General features: G+C 41.9%; 1 protein-coding gene across 16 annotated transcripts in view; it reads left to right on the top strand.

Annotated features, from left to right (window-relative positions):
* unc80 (unc-80 homolog (C. elegans)) overlaps positions 1–22358 on the top strand; it is a 53914-nt gene that overhangs the window by 7482 nt on the left and 24074 nt on the right. For 8 of the 16 annotated variants that reach the window (XM_088074393.1, XM_088074395.1, XM_088074386.1 and 5 more), the window contains exons 8-34: positions 2837–3110; positions 3265–3399; positions 3510–3726; positions 4190–4330; positions 5581–5849; positions 6093–6434; positions 6555–6686; positions 7215–7362; positions 9337–9387; positions 9858–10006; positions 11598–11761; positions 13109–13207; positions 13444–13652; positions 15215–15321; positions 15600–15753; positions 16772–16944; positions 17682–17894; positions 17989–18124; positions 18622–18755; positions 18891–19068; positions 19146–19385; positions 19493–19590; positions 19694–19897; positions 19982–20089; positions 20628–20766; positions 20998–21179; positions 21313–21444. In XM_088074393.1, coding sequence (XP_087930519.1) covers positions 2837–3110; positions 3265–3399; positions 3510–3726; positions 4190–4330; positions 5581–5849; positions 6093–6434; positions 6555–6686; positions 7215–7362; positions 9337–9387; positions 9858–10006; positions 11598–11761; positions 13109–13207; positions 13444–13652; positions 15215–15321; positions 15600–15753; positions 16772–16944; positions 17682–17894; positions 17989–18124; positions 18622–18755; positions 18891–19068; positions 19146–19385; positions 19493–19590; positions 19694–19897; positions 19982–20089; positions 20628–20766; positions 20998–21179; positions 21313–21444 — 4528 coding nt within the window. Of the gene's footprint in view, positions 1–2836; positions 3111–3264; positions 3400–3509; positions 3727–4189; positions 4331–5580; positions 5850–6092; positions 6435–6536; positions 6687–7214; positions 7363–9336; positions 9388–9857; positions 10007–11597; positions 11762–13108; positions 13208–13443; positions 13653–15214; positions 15322–15599; positions 15754–16771; positions 16945–17681; positions 17895–17988; positions 18125–18621; positions 18756–18890; positions 19069–19145; positions 19386–19492; positions 19591–19693; positions 19898–19981; positions 20090–20627; positions 20767–20997; positions 21180–21312; positions 21445–22358 lie in introns of those variants that run through there. The other 8 variants (XM_088074398.1, XM_088074399.1, XM_088074396.1 and 5 more) reach the window with 6 other exon arrangements.

Below are 22358 nucleotides of genomic sequence, written 5' to 3' on the forward strand. Positions count from 1 at the left end.
CAATCTGTGCTCGCTTTGGCACAACCGAGGCAGTTTTAGTCAGCAGACGGTAACTCGCTGTAACGAGAGTCTGATTTTGTTCACAGAAATTTTAGTTATGCAAAATCATGCCACAAAGGTGCTCCACAAATACACTCCTATTAAAAATATAAACATAAGACATATTTTTGTTTCTATTTTTCATGAGTTGAAAGATATATTACTTTTTCTATGCACACAAAAGGTTTATTGCCCTCAAATTTTGTTTACTAGTTTATTTAAATCCATGATAGTTAGCACATTGCCACCAAAATCCATAATTTATTCACCTGATAGATGGATAGATACTTATTACACAGGTATGCCTTAGGCTGGTAGGTACCATCAAAATGTGCAACACGGATTTAAACAAAGTTGTGAACAAAATTCGAAAGAAATATGTCTTTTTTTGTATAGAAAAAAGTCTTAGATCTATCATTTTAATTTATGAAAAAAGGGAGCAAAAACAAAAGTGTTGCATTTAAGTTTTTATTTTGTGTAAAAATGATGTATTATTCAGACATATAATAACTACATCCGATGTTTGTGATCCATTTCTGATTTGAATTTGGTGAAACTACATCAATATGACGCACTATGTTACCAGACAACACCAAATATGCTCTTCTGAGAATCTCCAGATAAATACTTCAAAACATTTGGGTTCTGCGCATCCTTTGTGGGTGTTTTACATTTTGAACTTCATCATTGCTGGTCTGTGATCACCCTGAATCACCCAACCAGTGGGCTGAGAGCGAGAATGATGCGGGAGAAGGCAGCAGAGAGGTTGATAAGCCATCCATCGCTCATCTGAACTCATTCTGACAAACAAACAAGTCACTCCAGTGCTTCTCGTGATCACTCTGACAGCCAGCAACTGACTGCAAATCAAAATAAGCTCTCACCCCCCCTCCCCCAAGCTAGTTACAGCCTCATACACTCCATAGCAGTCACATTTTGAGCAGTCACATGGCGGTGCAGGAAGGGAGAGATTTATCCCTATTGTTTCACAGCACACACTCAACAATGGCAGATTAATTGCTTTTTTTTCAAAGTGTTGGTGGTGGGAATTTTAAGCTGTTGTGAGAGAAATGCTGGGTAGGACGAGAGCAAGGTTAGGGAGGAAAGTGAGGTGAATGTAAATTACAGTAAGAGAGAATTTTGACATTTGATGGGATTTGAGTTTTCATGCTTTTAAGTTGTTGGATTCCCACTGTGTGGATCCACACAGGGGTGGGGCTTTACTGTTGGCCCTCATCAGCAGATTTAAAGCTAATGGGAACAGCCTCTGAATCCAAATCTTTATTTTTTGTCATCAGCGCAGAGGCTCTGTCAGAGTTCAGATTTGTGTCCCCTCCTCACCCTCTTGTACTCACATCTCTACGCCGTTCCGCCAAGATAAAATCATTTCCGCCATCAGGACCTGTGATTAATGCAGCTTACTCATCCGCCGCCGCATCGCACTCCACTCAGAGCAGTGCTGATGCTGAGGCAGTTTCCATGGCAACCGCTGGCTGCTGCATCTCTCCTACCGCATGGAGTCGGGGGCTGGGCCCACTGCCTCTCAGAGGGCCCGGGGTGGCTGTCGTCACTCGGTCTCCGTGGCAACCTGACACAACAGCAGCATTTGTGTGTGTGTGTGTGTGTGTGTGTCGGCTAGACAGTGAAACATGATACAGCCTCCCCTCCACTGTCCGCTCTCAAAGTGATTCATGTAGATATCGACCATCTCTTCCTGCTCCACTTATTACAGCGGCCAAGATTAAATGCCTTCCTTTGTCTCTCTCTCCTTCTCTCATGGTATCAATATGTTTCTCCACAGCGTGTGGCACTCGAAACGCTCTGCAGCTCACCAACCGCTGACCTTCATTCCGGCTTATTTATAGTGGACTCACGTAGGCTTAGACTCCCTCTCTCCCCGCTGCTCTTCCAATGATGCTACAGGGGGGCTCTGCCCTTGTTTACCATCCTCCTTTGATGCATTATTAATGAAGCAGTGTGACAGGAGTTGATGACTGACTAATATAACAGGAAAGGCTGTGACATAATCTAATTGTTGTTGATGCAGTAAGTTGTGTGACAGAACTCAAAGGTTAAAAACGCACAAAGTTATGTTGCATTTTGGCTCTTTTTTCATTATGCCAAATTTTACAACATTTCAATTTGGGATGACTATGTTTTGAAGTTTGATGCTACAGTTCCCATCATGCCTTGGGTGATGCAAACAAAAAAGTATCACTTAAAGTCGTTGATTTAGCTTTGGTCGGCAGTGCTCAAGCTTGCACCAACTACAAGTTCTCTTCTGCACAAGGATGTAAACTTGATATAATAGTCATAATAACTACAAGTTAGTTTGTAGCTAAATCAGCTGCTAAAACTGGTTGCACTACAGCTGTTATGGGCATAACCAACTAGTTTGGGCGTAAGGTCATAACTAAGACAAGTGGCCGATCAAACCAATCTAGTCAACTGGTCCTTAACCAGTGACTGTTACAGCAGTCTCTGCAGCAGTGAACTGGCTACATGGCTGGAGGCGGAAGTGCAGGCAGCACTACGCAAGTGGATGTCAGAACAGTTGGCGAGCGACCTGTCACTGTTATTCATGAAGCTCGCTGGAGTTAAACATGGGTGGCTAGCATTTTGTGCAGGTTCTTTTTGTTGTGGTATTGAAAGAAGTATCTTGTATCTTATTTTTTATAGTGGTATTGTATCAGAGTTTAACATTCTGGTATCAAAACACAGAAAAAGAAGTGGGGTTTTTCATGCAAAAGAGGGTTAAACCAGTAAAAACAGCCTCATCTTCTTCATCTTCTTCAAGGACATCAGCCCCTGCTGGCCTGCCAACCTCCCTGGCCCAACGAGCTCGCTATGCCACTTACTTTGATGTGGCGGTGCTGCGCTGCCTGCTGCAGCCACACTGGACAGAGGAGGGCGTGCACTGGGCCTTGATGTACTACCTGCAGCGCCTGAGGCAGATCCTGGAGGAGAGACCTGAACGCACACCTGAACCCTTAGTTACACCTCTGCCACGCCCACGCAGTAGCTCCATGGTGGCTGCAACACCTTCACTGGTCAACACACACAAGACCCAGGTAATATCAGGAGGGTTTCTTGGATTTCTTTACATTAATAGTTATTGTATTTTTGCGGAAATTACGAGTTTTAAATATGCAAATATGCATTTATTTCGTCCTTCAGATGCTGCACTGATCGTTTGTCATGTGTGTCCTCTGCTGTGTTTTGCAGGATATGAGTCTGAAATGCAATGAAGAGGGGAAATCACTGAGCACAGAGACATTTACGAAGGTTTCTCTGACCAACCTCCGTCGACAGGCAGTCCCTGACCTCTCCTCTGACCTTGGCATGAACATCTTCAAGAAGGTCACAGTCAGACATCGCTAACATACAAATTTTATCAGTTTAAAAGTAGCATGTATTAGATCAGGTCATTATGGTTCTTACGTAGAAGCCCTTCTCCTCTTCTGTTTCAGTTTAAGAACCGACGTGAGGACCGTGAGAGAAAGGGCTCCATCCCCTTCCACCACACTGGGAAGAAGCGTCAGCGCCGTATGGGTGTCCCTTTCCTGCTTCACGAAGACCACCTGGATGTCTCGCCCACCCGCAGCACCTTTTCCTTCGGAAGCTTCTCTGGCCTGGGTGATGATCGGCGGGGGCTGGACCGCGGGGGCTGGCAAGCCACCATCATGGGTAGGCAGAGTGCTGTTTGTAATGAGAATAGATTGCATGTCACCAGTTTGCAGTCTTGGTTCCTCTCCCCGAAGCTGGTGAGTCAGAGGATTCAGTCTGGATCTGGCTGTCTGCTAGTGAATTAGGTCAGTTCATTAACATTTGTATTTCTTATTAGCTCGCACAGAGAAGTGTGATTAAAATTTGCTCAAGGCACAAAGACAGTTTTTATTATTATATTCAGAGTTAGTGACTTTTCAGAGCCTGCTTTTCATGAACCGGCTGCCCCCTCTCACCACACTGTTACATATCCACTTAGTTTAGCCGCTGCTTTAAATTAGCTCCATCTCCAGGATGACATTTTCTAAAAATGCCAAGTAGATGCAGGGAAATTGCATGAAGGGGGCTTCTGCAACAGTCAGCTGGCATTTTTATACGTGTGTTTGATTGAGCCTGATATATCTTTATTTACATCATTTTGCAGGCAAATTCACACGGAGGGGCAGCACAGACACCGCCACAGACGCCGACAGCCTGAGTGCCAAACACTCTCATTCCCACCACTCTCTGCTCAGAGATATGCCCGACCACTCCAACAGCCACAGCGATAACACTGTCAAAGAGGGTAAGAAAGAACAGCTGCAGTTAGTTAATCCAGACCAGCTCAGAGCAAGTCCTCACCAAGAAAATTGCAAATTTAAGGAGTACTTCACTCACAAATAATCATGTGTATATCAATTACTCATCTTATATTATGTTCAAGTCATGAACATAATATGGGATGAACAAAGAATCCAAAACAGAGAAAATTCTCAAACTATATCAAAACATCTTTTTATAAACACTTACACAACTTGTGCAGTATAATCCAAGTTTTATTTATCCAGTTGTATGTTAAGTACTTTCAAAAAACATGCATTTTTGCAAAAACAAAACAACTGTTAAAAGCACTTCTGCATATGATTAGTGTTTTAAATAATAACCCTTGCAGTTAAATTGCATGTGTTTAGAAAGTAATGGGCATATTACTGAGTAAATGAGAATTGGATAATACTGCATGAGTTGTGTAACACTTTGTAAATGGCTGTTTTTACTTTTTTATTGTTTATTTAGTAATGATTTTTAGGAAACATAATGTGTCAGCATAACAAAATTAAGTGTACAAAAAAGTAAACCTGTACAATACTTACACACACTTGCACATGTTGGTCTAACTCTACAGAAACACACTTTTACTGTAACACATTTAACTGATGAACCATAAATAAAAGATGTCTTTAAGAAAATGAGAAAGAAAAAGACAATATTGTGACCTAAAATAAGCACTCCAGTTCCGTGACCCTAGAGGATCTCCAAATGCTCATCAACTTTCCCGGATCCGTCAAGGTCAGAGGGACAACATATACAGACTTCAGAGAATAAAATGATTAAAAAAAAAAAGAATAGTTTAGGGTGAAAGCAAACATTCACTTTTGATGAGAATATAACAAGATAACCGAAGTACAAAGTGCTGTAAGATAGAAACTACAATCATATTCCCAGCTATCAGTGACAATAAACATCAGTCGCTGCTGGCTCCACTGAGAGCTGCACAGCAGAAATAGAACAGGATTATATAATAGTAATATTCCTGTGACAATGCTAATTTACATACAAATAATGGAGCTGGCTGTAGGCTCTGTTCCACACTGCATCACATGCAGGCTATTAGATTTACTGAGAACAGAAAATAGATAATAATAGACAAGAGATGACTCTAACATGATTGACTCTATTAACTCAGTAAAGATGCTGGAGAGTCTCCTGTTACAACAAATCATGACAACGTTTACCCAGCTGCATCATCCTCTGACCGCCTCCGTTTGCCATCCACAGTCCGATCTCAGATCTCTACCATCACTATGGCGGCGTTCAACACCACAGTGGCGTCCTTCAATGTTGGCTACGCCGACTTCTTCACAGAGCACATGAAGAAACTGTGCAACCCTGTCACTGTCCCCGAGATCCCTGTGGAACCTCTGGCCTGCGCCAACCTGCCACGCAGCTTCACCGACTCCTGCATCAACTACTCTTGTCTGGAGGAAGGCGAGAACATCGAGGGGACCAATAACTTTGTGCTGAAGAATGGCATGCTGGACCTCACAGTGAGTGTTTGGGTCATTCAATAAAACCTACAGGAAATGATACTCATAGGCAAATACGTACATATCATGGAAGCTCTTGACCTTCTGCTGCTCTTCTAACATACAACACCAGCAAGAATCCAAACTCAATTTAATGCTTTACTTTTTCTTTCTAGTTTGCTTTTTGGTTTCGTCTTTATTCCTCTTTTATATGATTTTATACCATCTATTGCACAAAACAAGCTATTTCTTTTTGTATTCCAGGCTGTCTTGCGGGCTCTCTACGCCGTTCTCAGTCATGATATCAGCTCCAGGATCTGCGACGTGGCCCTCAACATCATTGACTGCCTGCTGCAGCTGGGCGTCGTGCCCGGCATGGGCAAGAAACTTTCCAAGCCCGACAACAAGGAGAACCAGGAGGCGCGAGCCAAAGACTCAACCAGTCAGGGCCTTGGTGGAGGCGCCCAGGGAGGCGGGGCCGTCCCAGGGGCAGGAGCAGGCGGAGGGGGAGATGGAGGCGGAGGTGGGGGAGGAGGGGGTAGTGGCGGAGGGAGCGGGCAAGGGAGTAAGGATGATGTGAAGAATAACAAGGATAATGATAAAAAGGTGTGTTGTTACTGAATTTTTGGGAGTGGATCATATAAACTTGGTAAATATCTCAATATATCTACATGAAAGCCCTCTGATTTCATATTTGTGTCCTTTTCTCCTTCCCCATAAAAACAGGAAGAGGGCTCTGGCTTCAGCACCCACCGCCTGGCTCTGACCATGCTAATAAAGATAGTCAAGTCACTGGGATGTGCCTACGGCTGTGGCGAGGGACACCGTGGACTGTCTGGAGATCGCCTCAGGATGCAGGTCACACTTCTTCTCTGACTGTGTTTGCATTTATAAATTGTTTTTACTGTTTTTTACATGTTTTTTTACTGGTAAGCTGAGACAATAAAGTCTGTCCTATCTTATCCTGTCCTTAGCTGACTCTTTTGTATGTGTGTGTGTGTGTGTGTGTGTGTGAGTGTGTGTGTTGGGTGTGCAGTGTGCGATGCCTGAAGTTTTTAATTTTCGTACTGATTAACTGTATTACTCCATTGGTGTGATAAAAGTTTTATGAAACCAAAAAATAATGCTACAAGGGCTTTCCACTTTAGTGAAAAGCAGCTGCAGTTCAATTTCAGTGCTGATCAATATTTTTTATTATTAGATTAAGTTGTACTGGAGAAAAACAAATCTATCTCGACAGCTGATATCTTTTATGAGAATCAATGAAAAATGATGAAAATAGCAACATCCTACAAACAAGGCCACTTTTCTTTTTCCCTGACTTCTTTTTTTTGAAGCACGGTGACTTTCTGTCTAATTCGTCCTCTTCCATTTCTTTCCTTCCAGGCCCAGAACTGCCTGACCAGCCTTTATAAGCTGGACAAGGTGCAGTTTCGGCAGACAATGCGCGAGTACGTCAACAAAGACTCTCTCAATAACATTGTGGACTTCCTGCATGCACTGCTGGGCTTCTGCATGGAGCCCATTACTGACAGTAAGTACGGTGATGTGTGTGATTGGGGCAAGATCGTGACACACAATAAAATATGCGCTGAAAGCAAATGCACATATTAGGGTTGTCAGGGTTTGACCATCATTGGTTTTGAATGCTGATACGATTCAGGTCAGGATTGCTGCTGCAAAAAGTCGATATTCTGTGCAGTAGGGCTGCAATGAAAGATTATTTTTTATTGCTGCTAAGTGATTAATTGTTGGTCCACAGCTGTGTTTCAAATTGGATACTTTTGTTACACTTAAATGTCGTACATTGCATACACTGTACTTTCTTGTGGAGATCGAGATTGAGATGGAGAATTTTGACAGGGTAGTGTTGTCTCGAAACAAACATGGCTGGTGTGCATTTAACAGATATGACAGTTGCAAGGTCTGGCAGCTTTTCTTCTTCTGCTCGGTAATCTGATAAATGTAGGGGTTGTCACAGCTGCTTGATTGATCCTTAGATTTTGGAAAAATACATCCCCTCCAGATTCTGGCTAGCAATCTATAATTGGAATTTGCGTTATTGTTCGCATTATGAAATTATTCCAGTATTAACCCGATCAACCAGCTAATGGCATCTATCCCACAGCAGTATGGTGATAGTGGAAAACACATTCTTAACTGTACAATGTGTTCCTTGTGTTAGTGCCCTTCTTGGCAGCCAGTTCACAGCTTTCCGCTACTCAGGCAGCATGGCCGTCATTGAGGGTGAGAAGTCTCCAACCTTCCACACTCAACCTTTCTGACCGTCATTAGCGCACCATACAGGTACCTAATGTGCACTGCATTTTGCCACACTTTTAAGAATGAACGCACTGATACATTTGAAATAAGTGTAAGTAAAAAAGAATCCGATTTGAGACACAGAATAAGAGTCTACAGTCACGCTATCAGCTCTGTGAGGCTGAATGCAAAAGTCAGCATGCAGACATGCTCAGAATTATAATTTTTACACGTCTAGGTTTAGCAATAGCTAACAGGATAAATTAAACTGGCTAATATGGTGCACATACTAACATTATTCCAGCTTAACATCAGCATGTTCGTGTGCTGACTTTTGTATCTGCCTCTAGCCAGTTAAACCAAAAATAATGGACAAATTAAAATTTTCACCTGATGATGGCTCCAGGTGAAAAGTGTGACCTCCAAAGTTTTAACAATTAACCTGTTTAAAAAATTATATAATGTAAGTAATTAAATAGTTTCAGCACTACTGTGCAGATGTTTACATTCAAGCAAACTGTTACGTTTATTACACAATATTATAACCTTTCCAATCTGTATCACACTCAAAGGTCTAATGTGGGTGCTACGTGACAGAGTAAAATTTAAAAAAAGTTATGGGTAAAGTAAAACGTTAAAATTTAAGTAATTACGCTCTAATGTGGTTGACAAAGCTGAATTGTACTGCCACTGTCTCACCCCGCACTTCGACTTTGCATTCCAGCGCTATCACTGTTAATATATCTGTTTTTTCCCTTCCTCCTTCCACTTGTCTCTGCTTGTCTGCGTCCCTTTTTGTCGTCCTCCTCCTGCTTCCATCTTCCCTCTTTTTCCTCATCCACTTCAATGAGCCGAATCCTACCTTCCTTACTCACTCATCCATTCTGTACACTTGCCAATCCAAAGCTTTGCCCATTACATCTCTGCTCAATCAGTGGCTTTATTGCTGAGCATTGAGACACATTGTACACGCCAATTCAGTTTTGCACTAAGATTGAAAATACAATCATAGCAAACAAAATACTGTGCAATTGGCAAGTTACTGAACCGATGAGTGTTTTAATCAAAGTGAACAGGGCACCTTGTTAAGTTTTTTGGTGTGTGTGTGTGTGTTGTTTGTGCGTGTGTGTGCGTCTCGAGTTCACCTCCGGAAGGAGGTGGGGTGCCACGTCCTTTCTGACGCCGCGTACATGTCTGTGCTGGCCTGATGTCAATCAACTTGTGCCCCGCCTCTTTTCTCTTGCAGAGTACGGCAGTGCAGGTGAGAGGTCCAGGAGGGCGAAAAAAAGAAACATCGGTAGATACACATGATCAATAATCAATAACAGTCAATATTAATAGCAATAAGATGAACATACTCACCTGATCAGACCCTTCCCTAGGCACCGCTTCCATTGCTGCACCCCTCACTCTCTCCGAAAGTGACAAAACTCGCCTGCAACAAAATTTAGACTTGTATGTTGAAATCTATAATCTGCATAGACAATAAGTTTAACTGGACCAAGAGAATAAGCCCCATACTCTGTTTTTTTATAGCAGGCCTTAGTCACTTGCATGTATTCCTTATCCCCTACCCAGAATCCTTTTCAGTTTGCTTCTCCCCCATATGCTTTATGGACCTTTTTCCTTTGCCCCCCCTCCCCTCCCTCTTGTTCGGGCTCACTGTTTTATACTCAAGCTGGTCAGCTGTCAATAATGTTCTCCCGCCGCTGACTAAACCACCCCCTGTGTGATCTGCGGTCTCTCCTGCCTCCCTCTTGCTTCCAGACAAGGCGGGCTTCGGGAACAACTTCACCACGGGGGACAACAAGTCAGTGGCGCAGAATATGGAGGCGGTGGTGGTGGGCTGCATGTTCAAGTCTCTCATCACCCGCTGCGCCTCGACCACACACGAGCTGCACAGCCCCGAGAACCTGGTGAGTGGTGTGCTAAATCATCTGTCCATCTGTCCTCGCTCTGTTGTCATTATCAGTCTCTGTGGCTCTCCTTGATTCAGTCTTTGCTTCACATATCAGTTGTACTCCCACTAGATCCGGGCGCTCATATTTCCTTTTGCAGGATGTTGTAGTTGAATAATTAATGGCTCATTTTGTACTCAGCCTAAAGACGAACAATCACTCTTGCCGCCTCTGTTAATGCCTTGTCATACGTGATGAATTGGATATGAGGGGTATTTAATCTCACTCTGTGAATAAAGACATTCAAGGAAACCTAATACTGCTTTTTCTCATGTTCCTTATTGAACATGGCCAAAGTTTTAAAAAATGAGGTAAACTTATATAAAAGTACATCTTGTGAGCAAATGCCTCAGGCTTTACGTCTTGAAGATTTACTGATATGGTTGTCTGCTCCATACATGCCACTGCAGGGTGGCCAAAGAGACAGCCCCTCCCAAACAAGGCTATTCAGGGTTTTTTTTTTTTTAACACTAAAGCATGTAAACATGTTCTGAAAGAAAACCAAATTACAAGTATGAACCTGAAAATTTGCATGATAGGTCCCCTTTAACTTGAGCTATTCTCAGTTCTTTGCTCGTACAGATATTTTCACAAATTAAAATTAAATTAATTGGAAATGGCACTGAACCCTATTACAACAGACCTTTAGCAGACAACATAGTGTGTGTTTGTCCCTGAACTGATGCCAGCACCATCGACTTGTTTTTAACACCAACAGAGTGCCAGAGTACTCAAAGATCCTGTGAGTTGCTGCTTGGCAGTTTCTTTGAAAGACAGGCTTACCTTTCACAAAGTAATAATAACTTGCCTTTTGTGTTGATGACATGATGGCTGCTGAGTGTCTTAGAGTGTTTCTTCAAAGACCTTAATTTTTGTATTTGAGGCCAAGGCAGTCTCATTTGTACAGCATGATTCAAACACAGAGGAGAGTCAGAGTGCTTTACACAACAACTTTAAAACACAATGGAGTGGAGAATAAAAAAAAGTAATAGATTAAGTATGCAGTTTAAAAAAGAAGTCATAGAAATAAAACTGCGGTAAAGAGAATCTTGCTTTAATCCTTAGTTGCATAGGTTAGTGCAGTCGACAATCTTCCATAAATGGGGCATTAATGACCTATTTTGTACTTTGTAGTTTTTGTTGATATTAAATATACCCTTTCTTCAGATTTTTCTCTAAGTCGATGCAGATCACTCCTCCTTAGAGCGCTCATGCTGCTGAGAAAGCCTCAAGGCTGGCATGACTGGTGGTACGTTGGCGGGAGATGACACACTTTTCAAGGCTTTATTATGGCACAGGATCAGAGGCCACCCACTCACAAGCTGGAGCCGTTGCTGAGCATGCTCATATACATCACACATTTATGCATATATGCATATGCAAACATACATAATGTTAAATGCCGGCTGCACAGGAATGTCAGCCTGATTCTACATCCTAGCAGTCGATTTTCTTTGTCCTTTCCTCCCTCAGATATACTTTCTTGTTCACACGCCATTCCTCTCACACATTCCTCTCCTCACTTGTTTGCCATCCTCTTCCTTCCCAGGGTCTGTACTGTGACATCCGCCAGCTGGTGCAGTTCATTAAGGAGGCCCATGGGAACGTTTTTCGCAGGGTGGCACTGAGCGCGCTCCTGGACAGTGCCGAGAAGGTCACGACCACCAAAAAACCTGACGAGAAGGAGGAGACCAAACAGCCCGGACCCAGGAGGTACTGGCCAATCAGTGGCCAGAAATGGTCTCTATGACAACATATTAAGTTAAATCTACTAAAAATGGTCATTTGTCGCTTCCTGTTGAAGTGTCCTTGAGTATCAACCTCTAATGTCCCGCCCCTTATGGTAACAAAATATTTCTCATCCAATCACAGCCTTTGATTGTGTAAGGTCCTACTTTCTTCTTTTCTGACAAGTCAGAGCTACGCTTCTCATCTCTGCTGGATGTTTTTATTTTATTTTTCTGTCCTGTCTGCATCTGTTTTTCTTGCTTGAGTGACTGGTTTGATGTTCTTATTTTCAAATTGTTGTGGCTGGTGCCCTGCCAGGAGGCTCCTCCACTATTTTTGCCTCGTCATGTGATCACCAAGCGAAAATAGGAAGTCACATGACGGCATCAAAGACTAACTTAGGACAGTTTAAGGCACTGGGTTAAAAATGAGACACAATATTATAGTTCAACCTGTTAATATTAAAGAAGATGCCGAACATGATTCCAAATTTACAAAGGGCAGCGTGGTGGCCCTCTGACTGAAGCCTTATGTGTGAAGTTTGCTGAAGGCACCCTTTGGCATCTCTTTGAGATGCACAGGTATGTTTAGGTTGGAGGGGAAGTGGATGGGTCAAACAAACACGGACTGTCCAAACCAGAAGTTAATGTTATTGCAAACTTGTCTTAAATTAAATTCTGAGTCTCATTAAAAAACTCTTAAAGAGTCTTAAATCTAACCTGCCTTAACCTGTTGGAACCCTGAATGTACGCAACTTACATCTGTCGTCATTTACATACGTCACGTCACATTACTAATATTTTATTTGATTTATTTTGCCAAAACCTAACCACGACATTTGACAACTTTAACCACATGTTGCGAGTTTTATTCATGAGACAGCTGTGCCTCACATACAAACATGAAAGAAGCGTCTCAGAGACTCCAAAGGGTGCCTTTGCTGTCAGTATCAGACGCTGAAGGCATGAGAAAGCTTTGGTATTTGACAGCCTGGAATGAGAACACATTGGTATAGTTTTTTTTTCTTTTTGGTAATACCCCTAAATATACACTCTATTTAATGTTTTCCTAATAAGTAATAATCAATAAATTTCTCCCACAAGAATGAATAAGGTATAACAACTGCAAATCTTCTTCTTAGATTATAAATTAGGATGTATTTGTTCCCATCAGGACAAAATCATTTGAGCTATGCTTAAATTATTTTCGATGACTAAAAACCCTTAATAGGAGAATCACATGGGGAGGCTAAACTGCATCAGGAGAGTTCAGTGGGCGTCTGTCTCTGGGTGCCTGAGCGCTCTGTCTGTGTGTTGGGGTGTGTGTGCGCAGGTCAGAGGCGGGTGTGTCCGGGGAGAAGGGTCAGGTGTCCAGTGCTGCAGATGAGTGTCGCAGCTACATCTCCAGTAGACCCCCCCAGACCCCCGAACAGTGAGTGTCCACCTCACAGCATCTCCATATAGCACCATCTAGTATGTCGAGCCCAGCTGCCATTTGTCTGCTCAAAATAGGAAACGGTTTAAAACTCTTCCTGTTGCTCCCTCCCCCTTCAATAAAGAACGATCACAGTAACCATGTACACTAAAAAAATACAAATTTGTGTTGGCTGTGTTTTTTGTGTAAGCCTCCAAACCCGACCCTCCTTCACTCTGTCTCTGCACCTCCAGCGAAGAACAGATCCCGGGCGCTCTGCTTGGCAGGAAGGACTTTTGGAGGAAGATGTTTAAGTCACAAAGCGCCGCCAGTGACACCAGCAGCCAATCAGAGCAAGATACCTCTGAGTGCACCACTGCGCACTCTGGCACCACCACTGACCGACGCTCTCGTTCCAGATCCCGACGCATTTCACTTCGCAAGAAACTGAAGCTGCCAATAGGTAAGTCAGAAGCTATTATGAAACAGGTCTTTCGATGACAAGGAGACTGCTATCAAATGACCATGACTGTTATCAAAAACAGTATTTTGTTTTTGGTCAGTCATTTTTGGGCCTGTGTGCAAAAATCATCAAATTCTCTTTGTACATGCCAAGCAGACAGAAAAATATTAACTGATTTCAGTGCCTCCGAATCATCCTTTTTTCAAATCAAATCTAGTAACATTATGTATTTCCATGATCATACCTCATTGCATTTGCTCTCCCAGCTGTCACCTTGAAATTCACTCTAACATGATGTGTTTTGTATGTCTAACATCGGAACACTGCCTGCCACGAGGCCAAGTCACTTCATCTCTTTGGTCTGTTTTGTGTTCCTTTCCGTGCCGTAGCATGCCGTGGGACTGTTCGCCTACCACTCACTCTCTCTGTCTTACGTATGTGGATGTGGAATCATCTTCATACAGTATTTGTGTCTTGTCTGTTTGTGTTGATCATCTCTCCCAGTGTGTATGCTCTTACAGGCCTGGGTCAAATTGTATTTGCAAATATTATTAGATGAATGGAGGTTACAGACTTTACTCTGGAATATATGGCCCTCTGAAGGCTAACAGCCAACTTCAAAATCTAACGTTAAATCCAGTAAAAGCTAGCAGTTGAGATAACCATGGCTCAAACAGTCATGTCAATTAACCAATATTTTGGCAATTTCTTATTACACGGCTTAATGGGGAAAAACAGCTGTAAACTTCAGCTAGACCTAAGTTATGTTAACTTAATGGATATATTATGTTAGTTGCATTAATTGCTATGTCATCTATTAAATTAAATAGAATTCATGCAAGTTTGTGAGCAACCTTTAATTAAGATTTTTAAATGTGTTGAACTCTATAATAATTTATTCCATCAATACTTGATATAAATACTGACATTAGACTAACAAACAGACACACAGCAGAGAAACATTTATTCTGTGTGAACTTTGAACTGTAGTAATCAAAAGGCTTATTTGATTAAAAAAAAAAGTTCACTGTATTTTTACCTTGCATTCCCAAAAAATTAAGGCAGTGTAGTGTCTGCATTTGCATGTGTAGCAGTAGTGGTACTAAGTAAAATAATCAGCCTAAAAAGACAAAGGCAGTATTTTTCTATCTGTCACGCAGTTTGTCAGCCAGCCTGAAAACATGTTTCTCGGCTTCTGCTGTTTCTGCTTACTCTTCTGTGACAGCATACTATGGGAGTGTATTTGCAAATACCACTTGACCGGGGTCTTTTGTTAAAGCCATTTTATTAAAAAAGTTACAAAAGTTAGCCTTTTATTACTGTCTCTGTTGTTTTTAATCAACCTCAATCTGTGATTTTTTGCGAGTTTAATCACCCTGAACTTATGTGACTGTACAGTAATGATGAGGGAATGCTCTGCCCTTTTATTCCTCCTCTCAGCCCGTCGTGTCTCTGTATGCATGCGTCATGGCCTTCACAACCCGTTGTGTACAAGACATCACCATCTTTTGTTCTGCAGCGTTGGTCGTTCATTTAAATGTTTTTTATCCACGTGTCTCCAGGAAACTGGCTGAAGCGTTCCTCTCTTTCTGGACTGACTGATGGTGTTGAGGACCTGCTGGACATCAGCTCAGTAGATCGACTCTCCTTTATACGTCAGAGTTCAAAGGTCAGGGGGGTTCAAAGATACTATAATACTGTTGACTCATTGCACAACACTAGTTGGCAATTGTCATAATCAGCCACCCCCACCTCTATACAGTGCACATTAGCATTAATATGATCATTAAACCTCAGTGAGATTTATTGGTATACAAACAAACAGTGTTTTGAACCAAACCTAGTGTCAGGTGTCCAGACAAAATTATTTGCAAGAAAATAAGTAAGTTTAGCCGATGCCTGTCTGTGTGAGCATGAATATTTACTGTGTGCATTTATGCATCAAAGGTGAAGTTCACCAGTGCGGTGAAGCTGTCAGAAGGGGGCGCTGTAGGGCCGGAGTTCGCCAGGGACGAGGAGGAGAATTTCTTCAAGCGGCTCGGTAAATGGAGGTCTGGCAGGAGGAATCCATCCAAGCTTCACCACACAGAAGAGAAAGATGGTAGACCTCCCCCACCCCGGGGTGCCCCCTTGCCCAGCCACGCCCCATCGTCCTCTTGTCTATTCCTCTCTCTCTGTCTGTCCCTGCCTCTGTTTGTCCGTGTGCTGTCGTGTCTTGTCTCACAAGTCTTGGTCTGTTCTCTTCTGCCAGTTCTTCCGTCCGCCATTCTCCATGTCAGCTCGGCCGGTTAGCTGCCTGCTACACTCTGTTAGCCTGAATGTATTTTTTTCAACCCATCGGTGTCTAGTTTGTAAAAATTCGCTTTGTTTTCAGTCTGATTGGCACCACTGTGTTTTATATTGTCAAGTCTACATTCCCTTTTTTCCAACCATGCACGTCCTGTTCTCTTCAAGAAATAACCTGCTCCCTTTTCTTTCACTTACGGGTGGAAAGAGAGGAAAGGAGGTGTGTGGGAATAGCTCATATCAATGAAACCATCTTTCTACAGTAGAGCGTATCTCTGTGCTATGTCAAGCATGACGCTGTTAGTGCTCTCTTGTCTCTTCTGTGGTGATGTCTGGTGGTATTTTCCAATGCCTGAGTATCAGTGAAGTGATAAAACAGATTGGTCCACATACAGCTTTCCTCCTGTACAGCTGTGGTTACGCTTGTCATTTCAATGTGATTTATTCGATCCCATCATGAAAAAAACATGAAATGAGAGACCTGATAATGGCCTTGGGCATTAAATCTGCATTTTTTTGCATCATTTTTGTGTCTCCAAAATGACATAGAAAATTGAAAATCCAAGTGTGACCACTGCTGTTGGCTGTGTGTTCATCTCTCACTCAGCTTCATTTGTTGGTGGCTCTTCAGTGCTTTCTGTTAAATGTCCTGGATGGTGATGTTGCTTCATGCAATGTCAATATTTAATCTTCAGTGCAGTCTTTACAAACTATTACACACAAATATGCTTGTTGAAAAAGATTTCTCTTCACTCGTTCTGTTATATTCTCCTCTTCTCCTTTCTTCTCTTTTCTTCTCTCCTTTCTTGTTTTATGTTCATACTCTCCTTCAGGACCTCACGGTTTTCAAGAGCGTCTAGCAGCCAGTCAGGAGGCCATGAAAAATAAGAATGTGGTGGATTTGGGCGCCATTCGACAGGGCATGAAGCGCTTCCAGTTCTTGCTGAACTGCTGCGAGCCAGGAACAATACCGGACGCCTCCATCCTGGCCGCTGCTCTGGACCTGGTACGTATGAGAATGCATGTATATACTGTTGTATATACTGTTGTAGCTATTCTGTTTAGAGCTGCTGAAACAGTCTGCCTGAAGATTTGATAGCAGCTGGAATTATTAAAATTTTCGTAAAACTTAAAACCTACATTTTTAATCGGGCTTCTGATTTTTATTTATTTTGTTTAATTAAGAATGTTTTGTAATAAGAATTTGTGTTGTAATATTCTATTATTATTATTATTATTATTATTATTATTATTATTATTATTATTATTATTATTATTATTATCATTATTTAATTTTTTCCCCCTCATATTAATTTTGTTTATCTTTGTTTTGCCTTTTAATCTATGTTATCTAGTTTTTGGTCAAGCTTTTAATTAACTACTTTGTTATTATTTTATTATTATTGAGGCTTATATGTAAATCTGTTTTAATGTATTTTATTGTCATAATTTTTATTCTTGTTTTGTACTTTTAATCTGTTTTCTTTAAACTAGTTTTTATGTCAGTCTGTTTTACAACTATAACTGTTTTTTAAATTTTAGACGTGCCTTCTGTCTTGTATCTGTCTGTCTTACAATATTGGCTTGTCAGTCATCAGTGAAGCACTTTAAACTGCACTTATCTGTACATTATGAAGGGTTTTATACAAATAAAGTTCGAATGATCGATTGATTGATATATTGATTGATTGCATTTTGTAATGGCTGATACTAAAATCTTTATCTACATCGTCATTCTTCCAGGAAGCTCCAGTTGTGGCCCGGGCCTCCCTCTTCCTCGAATGCGCTCGATTTGTCCACCGCTGTAACCGTGGCAACTGGCCGGAGTGGATGAAGGGTCACCACGTAAATATCACCAAGAGAGGTCTGTCCAGGGGCCGGTCACCTATTGTAGGCAACAAGAGAAACCAGAAACTCCAGTGGAATGCGGCCAAACATTTCTGCCAGTGGGGAGACGTGAGTTCAAGATTTCCGGCCAATAATAAACTGCACTGACAATTTATGAAATAGCTTCAACAATGTGTTTATTTATGTTTTATTATCCACTCAGGCAATTGGCACAAGGCTCAGTGAACTTTGTCACTCTGACAGCGAGAGTCCTGCAAACATCCTGGGTTACATTTTTGATGAAGACACCAAACGGAGAATGAGAAAAGAAGATGAGGAGGAGGACTATTTAGATGACAGTGAGTCAGAAGAGCATTCAAAGCCTTGACAGCACTACTTTGGTGATTTATTGATAACATTAAATATTTGTTTGCTAACAGATTAAACTGACAAAGAAATGGGTGAAGCTGAGCAAATAGATAATATCAGATGAGTAATATAATCAGACGAATAACAAACTGCAAAGAATTTTGTTCAGTTGCTGCAAGAAAACTTTTAAAAAAGTGTGTTACGTCACATTTTTTATTATTTAGCTGACATATAAGTGCATTATAATTTAATTGCTCACATTATATGGTGACTTAAAATGCCAACCATATTTTTCATTTTTGGCAAACGAGGAGAGAGTTAGTGTCGAGTCCTGAAAATGTAGTGTCAGCTAATAACTTTCATGAGAAAAAACTTTGGCAAAATATGCAGCTGAAAGCTGTGGCAAAAGCTAGTAAGTAGACCTTTAGGTTTTTTACTTTAAAAAAAAGTTCTAACCACAACGTTTTATTTTGTCATCAATTCCAAGACACAGTCAATCCTACAAAATGTGGCTGCCCCTTTGCCCTAAAGATGGCTGCCTGTCAGCTGTTGTTGGAAATCACCACTTTCCTGCGAGAGACCTTCCCCTGCTTACCACGCCCGCGCACTGAACCTCTCGTGGTCAGTCGTCAAATCTTTTGTGTGAAAAATATACATATTCTGCGTTTGTATTTTTTTCTTTGATAGTCATTAAATAAAACAAGAGTAATGATCTTTAGAAATTCTTTGAGTAAATTGAGGACATGTTTGCTTTAGGATCTGGACAGCTGCCGCCTGCGTCTGGACCCTGATCTCGGCCGCCATCGCTATGAGAGGAAGATCAGCTTCGCGGGCATCCTTGATGACGAAGATGGACACGATTCACTCAACAGCAGCAGCCATACGCTGAAGTCTGACACCACCTGCGATGAGAAGAAGCCCCAGGAAGTTCAAGGTGGGATCTTGTGTCATACAGACTTGGCTAGTTTGTTTTTTTACCAGACCGTCTGCTAATCATGAAAAATAATTTAGATAATCTTGCCCCACTTCCATCTCCACCAGCACCCATCCGTAAGATTCGCATCGGAGGCTCCCGGCTGCTTCAGATCAAAGGTGCTCGTAGTTTCCGCGTAAAAAAAGGAGGCTCTCTGTCGTCCATACGTCGGGCCGGGAGCCTCAAGAGCACCAAGATGTCGCGGCAAGACTCTGAGTCGGAGAACGAAGAAGGGCTGCTGTCCCAAACACAAAGCAGGGACACTGTGACTGACATAGGCAAGACATGGACTAAAAAATGTGACATTAAACACATATGTTTCTTAACATTATAAGAAATAAAATGGAATATTCTACCCTCGTACACATTCTCTTTCCTCTTGCAGGCAGTCCCTTTAGCACCAGCGAGCCCAGCATAGAACCAGAAGGTCAGGGCTCAGGAGGGGCAGAGGACAACTATCACCGCAACATGTCCTGGCTCCACGTATGGCCCTTTAATATGTGTGGAAGTGTATGTGTGCACATGGTGTCTGCGTCTTCCTGCCTACACACTCACTACCCCGCCCCTCTCCTCTCTCTCGGCACAGATTATGATCCTGCTGTGCAACCAGCAGAGTTTCATCTGTACCCATATCGACTTCTGCCACCCACGCTGCTACCAGCACCACAGCCGCTCCTGCGCCCGTCTGGTACGCGCCATCAAGCTTGTGTACGGTGAGACGGTGGACAGCCTGAGAGAGGACAGCACCTCCTCTGGTAACATTGGTTCACGGGCCAAGAAGAGCAAAGAGGTGTGTCTGACAACCTTTCTTTGTATTCCGTTTTTAAACTTCCGTCATTTTTGTGGTGGTTTATAAAAATCTCTGTACTTTCAGTGTTCAGACAAGTCTTGCCTAAGAACCCCGTCCATGAAGAGACGACCCACTGACTCCAACACAGAAGGGAAGAAGGATACCGGCATGCTCAAATACATCCGCAACCAGGTGAAGTAGTTTAAAGACTTAATTATTCAGAGAAAGTCTCAGAGCTTTTGTTTTTTGTGGGTTTTTTTAAATGTTATTTTTAACTCTTTTTTTTGTTAATGGGTTTTTTTTTCTTCAAATTTTTGGTCTTTTTTGCATTTTTAAAAAAAAATTTTTGCTTTGCCTATTTTTTTCTTATTTTTTAGTTTTGTCATTTTTTAAATGTAAGATTTTCTTTCCTTTTTTTAAAAACCTTTTTTTTTTAACTTTTGTTTTCTGTTTTTTCTTTCTGTCTTCTTTTTTAAAAAATATATATGTAATTAGCATTGCAGGAGGAGCCTGAGACCCATGACCTTCATTGACTGCTTCTTTAATTGTTGTGCACTTGATAATAAAGATAAATAACTTGAAACTTTGAGGGGACGGTTAAACTAGAAACTTAAATCTTGATCTTAAAGTAATAGGTGTAGTTAGAAGAGAAAATTACAAAAATGTTGGTAAAATTACTATCCATACCCAAACTGGTGTTAATCAGTTTTTTTTTGTGTTTGTATCTCAGGTGATGAGCCTGTCTCCGGCTCCTCTTTCACTGCTCATCAAGGCAGCGCCCATCCTGACTGACGACATGTACGGAGACATCCAGCCTGCAGCCTGGGAACTCTTGCTCAGCGTGGATGAACATATGGCAGCTGCTGCTGGTAAGTTGGCCATGAGGCTGTGCATCAGTGATCTGTGGGTCTCCTCTGCTGGCTGTTTTGCCCTTCAGAGTTTATAATTTTTTTCTTTTTCCCTTTCCACTCTTTTTTCCACCTTTTTTTAAATCCTTTTTTTTTTTGGCTTTGAACACTTTTTACCTCCAACGTTCATAACCTTTTCTTTTTGTCCTTTCCTCATTCCTGCCTCCTCCGCCCTCTCTGACTCCCCTCCAGCTGCCATGTTCCTTCTGTGCGCGGTAAAGGTCCCCGACGCAGTGACCGAAATGATGATGGCCGAGTTCCAGCACCAGGAGGCCTGCCAGCGCATCAACTCCATCCTCAAGTTTTACACACTGTGGCGTTTCCGCTACCAGGTGTGGCCTCGCATGGAGGAAGGAGCCCAGCAGATCTTTAAGGTACAGAATAATAATGGTGTCATTTTTCAATTCATCCCCACACTGAAAACTATCCTTCCACTTGCAAAACATTTCGTCTCACAACACTTGACTTCTTTAACCAATGTTATACTATATTTATGTTTGGTGTCAGATCCCTCCACCCAGCATCAACTTCACTCTGCCGTCTCCTATACTGGGCATGCCCTGTGTCCCCATATTCGACCCCCCCTGGGTGCCCCAGAACACAGGCAGCGTCCAGGACCCAATCAATGAAGACCAGTCTGTAAGTCTGAGCCTCTGTGCAAGCAAGTGGCCTGATATGCATATGTTTACCACTATAACTTCATAACAAACACTTAAAACAAACTGCTGTAACATTTTATTTTTAGTAGTAGTAGTGTTAAAATGTATGCACATACTTTTGAATCACTATGAACATGTAGTAAATACATTTTATGTAAATCACACTTTCAAATGCACCAGTGGATGTGACATTAGCAGCAAAGTAACCTTGTTTGGGTAGTCAGGTTGCCACAGATTCAGTATAAATTAAAGGGTTTGTTCACCTAAAAAAAACAGACATCTAGATTATTAGAATCTCGGAGACTGCGCCTGCAAAGACAAGCTACTGGTATATGTTTTAAAGCCATGTTAGTGTTTATTTTAATGTTTTTATGGATTATATGGATTTGATTTTCCATTAAATTTTTGAGAGAATTTTCGGTTTCCGGAAGATGGATCTCACTGAATTTGGTGATACTCCCACGTTTGCTGTAGTGCCACAATAGGGTTGACATTTGCGAAAGTGAAATGTCTCCAAAACTATTGCACGGTCAAAACTTTTGACCTGATAATGGTTTAATTTCCATACTTGTTTTTTTTTTGTCAAATCCCTGCGTGGAAGCAGACATTGTAACAGAAGAATAGACCCTGATCAGACAAAGCTTTGCAAAAAGCAAGTCGCACCCTCTACTTTTTTGTTGTTGTTGTTGTTGTTGTTGTTGAAGTTGAAGTTGAAGCCTGCATGGGGCGGACATTGTTTTTTGCAGCTTGCTGCATCCTTTTTTTATCGTTGTAAGGCATCGTCTGAATCACCGATCTTTGGCTTAACCATTATTTTGCTCTGAAGTAAACTCACTGAGCTGTACCTCAAAATCTGCATAAAAATGTACAGGTGGATGACACATGCTCTGGCTC

The sequence above is a fragment of the Plectropomus leopardus genome, chromosome 24, assembly GCF_026936395.1.
Source record: "Plectropomus leopardus strain MGB_pleo_1.0 chromosome 24, ASM2693639v1, whole genome shotgun sequence".
Lineage (NCBI taxonomy): Eukaryota > Metazoa > Chordata > Actinopteri > Perciformes > Serranidae > Plectropomus > Plectropomus leopardus.